The sequence below is a fragment of the Lactuca virosa genome, chromosome 4, assembly GCF_052849685.1.
Source record: "Lactuca virosa cultivar CGN04683 chromosome 4, Lactuca_virosa_CGN04683_v6, whole genome shotgun sequence".
In the NCBI taxonomy this organism is placed as follows: Eukaryota; Viridiplantae; Streptophyta; class Magnoliopsida; order Asterales; family Asteraceae; genus Lactuca; species Lactuca virosa.
In genome coordinates this window covers 527,806,123-527,814,191 of record NC_136429.1, presented here as the reverse complement: position 1 = coordinate 527,814,191, position 8,069 = coordinate 527,806,123, and the positions used below count along the sequence as shown (strand labels likewise).

The 8,069-nt window shown below is 37.9% G+C and overlaps 1 protein-coding gene across 1 annotated transcript; it reads left to right on the top strand.

Annotated features, from left to right (window-relative positions):
* The first annotated feature begins 7,061 nt into the window (after positions 1 to 7,061).
* Positions 7,062 to 7,688, top strand: LOC145107152 (uncharacterized). Its single transcript, XM_079044009.1, has one exon. It carries the CDS (start codon positions 7,062 to 7,064, stop codon positions 7,686 to 7,688), a length of 627 nt encoding a protein of 208 aa, XP_078900135.1.
* Positions 7,689 to 8,069: the final 381 nt, after the last annotated feature.

Genomic DNA, 8,069 nt, shown 5'->3' with positions numbered 1-8,069 from the left:
AGGAGTATTTTAGGCACTATGTAAATAACTTATGTGATAATTTAAAAGACCCTTACGGATAGGTCTATAATTTTGGAGTGTATGCTTCCAAGGTTTTATATAATTGAGATTTTATAGACTTAGAATTTGTGATATATGCTTTACTACCTGTTCCTTGTTTGGTTTTGGTTTTAGAGTAGGATCACTTATTCGAAGGTCTATGTAATCTGAAATTATATACAACTTATATACATTGTGCATTTATAGGAAGACTCTGTAAGGATCACCCCATAATGTTTCACTTAAATCTCATAGATTCTTTAGACACTTCTGTTCTCGCATGACAAACCCAGTTAGATGTAACCACTTCCTCATAGTAGTCAACAGAAGAGTCAAGGAGGAACAAGACCAAGTTCATGAGAAGTTTTCAAAGAAGGATCAGCCGAAGTAACCAAAACTTCTTATGCGTCACACTAGTAAATAATAATCTTGTTTGACTTAGTGAGCTGGTGGAGACACTGCTCACATTATGTGTTAGGATTATTTTCTTTCGTGCAACTGGTAACAGTTATTCAGGTCACAGATATTCATTCGAGGATAGCCACTTCTAATTCATAAAGTTTATTTTACATAGACTCTTTTATGTATTGTTTTCCAGAACCCTATGAAAGTCAGAACCAGATACACTCAGAACTAGGATAACCTTGTCTTTCAGCTTTTGGCTTATAAACCACTGCTATAGACTTATTTCCATCTCGTCTTTGTATTCATTTAGCAAAGATGCCTCATTGTAGATCAAACAGGCGCACTACTCTGATAACTCCAACTCAAACTCCACAATTCGATCCTGCTGCTCTCCAAGCAGCGATATCAGCCGCAGTGGCAGCTGCTCTATCTCATATCAGTGAAAGTGGTACCTTCGGATCTTGTAGCGGTACCTATTTAACAAATCCCGAAGTTACTCACGGACACCCAAGGGAGTGTTCGTACAAGGACTTCATGAACTGCAAACCCAAATCCTTTAATGGAAACGGGGGAGTCATCGCACTGATGCGATGGTTCGAGAAAACAGATTCGGTCTTTGAAATCTATTCGTGCCCAGAAGGGAGCAAAGTGAAGTTTGCTGCCTGCACCTTCTCCGACAGAGCCCTGACATGGTGGAATATCCATGTTAAGTCACTGACCCTATCAGTGGATAACTCAATAGGTTGGGATAACCTAAAAGAGATTATGTTGGAAGCATACTGCCCGAGGGACGAAGTTCAAAAGCTGGACCAAGAACAATGGGAGCACACTATGGTCGGCTCAGACATAGTGGCCTACACTGACAGTTTTAGTGAACTGGCAGCGCTATGCCCTGGGATGGTTACCCCGGAGAGCAAGAAGATAGAAAGATACATCTGGGGTTTATCTGCCCCGATTCAAGGAGATGTACTATCTTCTAATCCGACCACATTCAATAGTGCCAAAGGTCTGGCCCAGCGACTCATTGACCATGGGGTCCGCCATGGCGTGGTAGTCCCCGTTCCCGATCCATCAAGGGGAGAGGACTATAAATGGAAGTCGGGTAACAAGAGGAAGAAGAAGCGAACAATATAGGAAACCCCGTAGGAGCAACAAACGAGTACTGTATACGCTGCCACAACACATGCTACTCCAGCATCTGCCAGTTGATATGCTAGAACACTCTCGAAGTGCGGAAACTGCAACTATCACCACACCGGAGTATGTCGGGAAATGCAGTGCCAGAACTGCTACAGAAAGGGACACAGTCCGTTTCTGCAGGGCACCGGCTCAACCGATCTCCCAAATCCCCGGTGTTGAAGAAAACCAAGCCTGCTATGGTTGTGGTGAGATTGGACACTATAGGAGGGACTGCCCGATAACAATGAACTCAGGAGCGGATGGACGAATTCTGATGATCACCACAGTAGAATCTACCCCGGAGTCGCCAGCGACCAGCGGTGCGTCTTCGAATTATGAATTGCTTTAAAATTTAATTTATATTTATATATAAGATTAAAACTTAGGGAAAACGTTTAAATGTAATTATAATAACTCACTTATCGGAACAAGTCACAGTATTCAAGAGAACTAAAAGATTCGTTCAGAGAAGCTATGATGGCTTAGTATGTACATCAGGGTTGTGCATAGCTAAGATTTTGCAGACTTAGAGTGAGTGATTCCGCCTTAATTCCTATTCCTTGTTTGCTTGTGGATTTGGGGCAGAGTTACTCAGTCGACCGTATTATTCATCTTAATTATTCATAAATTGTATATGTCAGGCGATCATAGTGGTACCGAGGAGAATCTTAGTATAAAGTATTGACACTACTTATCAAAGCACTTTCATTGTATGTACTCGCTCATCGCAGTACGATATGTAGAAGTGTTAACATCAAGGAGAAAACAGAAAGCACTAGAACTTTTACACAGAGTACAATGTCGAGCACACTAGGGATACATCATCGTATAACAGAAGTTTTCTTTCAAATCGGCCAAACTTTTGTTCAGTAAAGAGTCTGTGGCTATCATTCGTCATGAGTTGGCGTGGTCCTCACCATACTAAGTTCATATGTTTCCATCGTCTTGACCGTCAAATTCATGAAACCTTCATCATTCGTAACAACAGTCCGACCCAGACTTCGGAATCGTCTACCTCGTATTCTAAACCCCGAAGTACTCGTGCGAAGAGTACTTTGCCCTCCGAAACCTTGTCGTCATATGTTCAGCAGACCTTCCCGAAATACCACTCGTTCAGCAGATCAAGTTCAAGCACAGAGGCTAAGGATGAATACAACCCACCTATCACTATTCAGTGTATACGCGAGGGTAGTATATGATTATGATTATGTAGATTTAGTATGTGTGCTTCCGCCCTATCTCCTGTTCCTTGTGTGGTTGTGGGCCTGGTGCAGAGACGCACATCCGACCGTCTTACTAATCTTAATTATATACGACTTGTATACACGAGGTAATGATAGATGGACCAGATATAAATCCTATCATGGACATTAGCGTAAAGTTGCCCAAGTCTACGAGTGGGTATTCTTCCAATCAGAGGAGCACAACCCCAGTAGTACTGCTAAGAAAGCTAATTTCGGGACAAAATTCCATCTAACAGGGGGATGATGTGACAACCCGAAATTTTTTGCCTTGTAAGTCCAGCCATTCAATTCAACCGTGTGTCAGACTCGTTTATGTTATCTTTTAGCATTGTTTTGAGTCTGTTTAAGGGTTCAAAGCGCTGTACATTCAAGCATTAGGTATAGGATTGAGTTGCTAAAGTTCTTCTCATTGAAATTGAGCTGAACACTCCATCCAAGGGAGTGTACGGCCGTACACATGGGTGTACGGCCGTACACCCATCATGACTGCACACCCACCTCCATAAGTGTGATATCCTTTTATTTCTAGTCATTTCTCACATTTCCAAGTGTAGAAATCGGATTCTCTCTCAAGTATCATCGAGTTCTTCATCCTAGATCTTCAAAAACGTAAGTGATTCTTCCATCCTTGTGTTGTTATCCTTCTTAATCATGTATCACCCTTTGATTTCATCCATTAAAATCACCTTTTGTGTTAGATCTTCAAGCATTCATCCATTTCACCAAGAACACCAAGAACACACACTTGTTCTTGGTGGCTGTGAACCTTCTTCAAGCCTCCAAATCGTAAGTATCCTTCCCCTATGCTTAGTACACGTTAGGATCTCTTGTTAAACACCTTAGAAATGACATTTAACTGGAATAAAAGGAGTGTACAGCCGTACACCCTTATATGGCCGTACACCCCTCAAAACACCCCAAAAGACCCTCTAAAATGAGAATCTAGTTCATATACTTCATGAGCAATAGACCCACAAGTTTCCCCATTGTTCAAACACCCTTTTGTGCATAATTTACCATGAGTGTACGGTCGTACACTCCATGGCCGTACACCCATGGCCGTACACACCAAGTTGTGGCTGTATACACCCCTTTGATGAATCACATGTGATTCTAACACTTAGTCCAAGTGTTTCCTAGTCCCTAAGGATGTTTCCTTGCATGTTAGTTACTTTTAAACACTAAATTCATGCCAATATATGTCGTATATGTCATTTAGGACTCGTTTGTGTCTCGGGACTTCATTCGTGGAACTCCTCATCCTTACGCGCCTATTCGTTCGAATCACCCACATAAGGTGAGTTCATACCCCTATAATCAATCTTTTAACTGTTTTAAATGCTTTTAAGGGGGGGGGGGAATACAATTTGGACACAATAATAATTGTGTAAATGTTTTGTTATAAACATCTTTTAAAGGATTGCTTATGTATTTATAAGTGATCAAAACATTTCAAAAACTCTTTTAAAGTTATGTTAATTTATAGTTTACAAAACTCCATTTTTAAAGTACAGTCATAACTTAGTAGATAAAATGAGTTTTTTCTTCAAGTCAGTATCAGTTCAAGTAAACATACTAGTAAACTATAATAGGTATAGTTTAGGGGTTCAGTTCACACTAGAACATAGAGAATATACTATAAAAAGAAACAGGGAGGTAGATACAATACACGATAACATAGAGAACATACTATAAATAGAAACAGGGAGGAAGATACAATACACGATAACAGAAAGAACATACTAAATACTATAACAGAAGAACAAACCAGGATCTAATTATACCAATGATCACTAACTCATTGTTCTAAACAAAAGGTGATAATAAATTGGGTATACATGATCAGATAACTTTAATGTGAGATTATTACACGGCTTAACAATTCGTTTGCTGAAGTCGCGTTTGGTAACCAGAATCTCTTGCAGTGAGAGTCTATAGTATGGGTACTACTCATCACATTATGACCTTAATAAAACAAACTAGTTTTAAGGTATTCAGTACTTCAGTATGAAAAACAACTGAAAACTTACATCAATACAAGCGACAAACAAAACAGTTGAGTCATAGTACATTCAGTAGAAAGGGGCCTATAATGCTAACTTTATGATTCCTTAGTTTATACATCAGGGATATATATTAATCGGATCCGACAGGTAGTAGGATGTGTGCTTTCCGCTTCATTTCCTGTTCCTTGTTTGGTTGTGGGCTTAGAGCAGATTCACCTAGCCTACTGTCTATTCGATCTTAGCTATATATATATTCCGTATACACCAAGTAATCATAAGGAGTACCAGGTATGGGTCAGGTCATAGTACACTAATTCAAGGCACCGTTTTCTAGTACAAAACATTCTTTTCAAATAGAACATTTGGTAGACAAAACTAGAAACTTACCAGTAAAGGGTTTAATCCATTTTATTAAACCAGTATAGCTTAAAGGACCTTAGGTGGTTAATTCTATAATACCTTAGTTTTTACATCAGGGTTATATATAATTAATACCCGATAGGTAGTTGGATGTGTTCTTTCCGCCTTACTTCCTGTTGCTTGTTTGGATGTGGGCTTAGGGCAGATTCACACAAATCACTATCTGTTCGATATTAGATTATATATAGCTAGTATAAACTAAGAGATTATAGAAGGAACTATTGTGGTTACCATTTTTACTAAAATAAATAAGGGTTTTCTTAAAGAATGTTTTCATAAAATATAAAGGAACTATTACAGTTAACTCCGTGAGTACCAAGTGCATACGCCAGGGTTATATACAACGATGATCTAACAACCAATGGGTTGTGTGCCTTCCACCTCATTCCCTGTTCCTTGTTTTGTTTTGGGATTAGGGCAGATACACAAAATTGATTGTTTGTTTACTCTGGGTTTTATATAACTTGTATCCATTTAGTACTCATAGAAAGGATTGTAGAGTCATTTTTACTTATCTTTTATCAAAGCAGGAAATATAGGATTTTCTGGAGGAATAGGCGAACTTTTCTAAAAAGAAATTTTCATCAAATATAAAGGAACTATTCTTGTTATTTTTATGTAATAGATTAGTTTTAGACTAGATTTATTTTATGAAAAATGTAACAAGATGAAGATGGAGGCCATTTATTGAAGAACCATGGAGACCCATGGTTTTATAAAAATTTTATAAAGGTTCATAACTTTTATAAGTTTTTATAAAATTGCAACAAAGTTGGTTATCTTTGAAAGTGGGAGCTTGAAGATCACATGAAGAACAAGTTGTAATATTTGGTCCCTTTGTCCCTTAGGAAGGACTTAGCACTTTTGTGTTGGCTCACAAAAGTGTTATATATCCAATCAAATCTCTTCTAAGGTGCCCGGAGGCAGGGGAAACAAAGGAGGGATTGATCGACTGATGTTTATTTTTCATGTAAATATTTTGTGTGGTTGATAATTTAGTTTTTCATAAACCCAAATTATTTTTGGACAAAAATAAACATCACATGGAGTTTGGATTTCAAAATATAAAATATGGACATTAGATGAAACATATTTTAGCCATAAAATAAAAACCGGTTTTATAAAATTATTAATTATGACAACTTTTTGAAATATTGAATTATAAGTGTAAAAACCAAGTTTTATAGGAACCTTAAAAGTGATTTTTTTTAGAAAAATTGATACCATGACTTATTGGATGCATGCAATTGTCATGATATCACATGTTTTAAATAGAATAACAAAACATTCAAATACCCTTTTCAAAATACAAGTCTATGCCATCCAACTTTAGAAACAATTTCAACATCACTTGTATGATGCTAGTGGGATAAAGGATACCTAACCATTAGTATCATCTTTTGGCGGCCAAAGTATTTTTGCTATTTCTATAACCAAGTTATAGGCCAATTATACAAATTTCTCTAATTGGATGACTTGATTGGAAACCTCTTGTGATAAAGGTCACCTAAGCAAGAGTGTTCCAAGGCATAGATGAGACCAAACATGTCAAATTAACAAATGGATTGTTAGGGGTCTCATACATATAGGAATTACAAATGGTATAATTAATACAAGTTATTTACCTGTTAAAATTGAGTAAATGGGATAAAGGATTTGATTTGTAACTTGGATCCAAGACTTTAAATAAATAATGTTTTTGGAAACCAAAGGGTATTATTATTTCAAGAATTAAATACTAAATGAAAACTTTGTTAAAATTTTGTAGATGGCTCCACCAACTACTGTAACACACCACCCAATGAACATTCGATCAATTCTTGACAATGAAAAACTCAACCACTCCAACTTTTTGGATTGGCACATAAATTTGAGAATCATTTTGAAACAAGAAAAGAAAGACTATGTCCTTGAAAAACAAACCCTTGATGAACCACCTGCTCTCGTAAAGGCTGCACATGATGCATGGATAAATCATATAGATGATTCACTTGATGTTTCGTGTCTTATGCTTGCCTCTATGGTTCCCGATCTTCAGCGGGATCTGGAACACTACACTGCCTTTGACATGATTGAACATTTCAAGGAGATTTTTGGTAAACAAGCTAGAACCGAAAGGTTCGACACTATGAGAGCACTCCATGCCATGAAAATGGAGGAGAGTGGGAATGTGAGCACACATGTTCTCAAGATGAAAAGTTACATGGATCAATTGGAGAGATTGGGCTCTCCATATCCACAAGACTTGGCTACAGATATCATTCTGAACTCTTTGCCAAAGTCTTACAATGCTTTCATCATGAACTATAACATGAATGGGTGGGATAAACCTATATCTGAGTTGCACGGGATGCTAAAAACTGCAGAAAAGAATATCCCAAGTAAAACCCCTTAAGTGCTCATGATTAGGCAAGGAAAAGTTAAGAAGAACAAAGGCAAGAACTTCAAGGGAAAGCCACAAGCTGGCAAGGGCAAGGGGGAGAAAGATCCCCAAAACCCACCACACAAAAAGAAGGAAAAGGTTGCCAAATATGACACATGCTTTGAGTGTGGAGTTGTCGGACATTGGAAAAGGAATTGTCCTAACTACCTTGCTGAGTTGAAGAACAAGAAGGTCGGGGAAGGCCCTTTAGGTATATCCATTTTCATGATTGAAATGGGATTATTTACTTTTTCATCTAACACTTGGATATTAGATACCGGTTGTGGAAATCATATTTGTAATTCGTTGCAGGGGTTCAGAAAGAGTAAGGAACTGAAAGCAGACAAAATGGTA

Coding starts and splice junctions, on each gene's coding strand:
- LOC145107152 (XM_079044009.1), top strand. CDS start 7,062: ATGGCTCCACCAACTACTGTAACACACCACCCAATGAACATTCGATCA.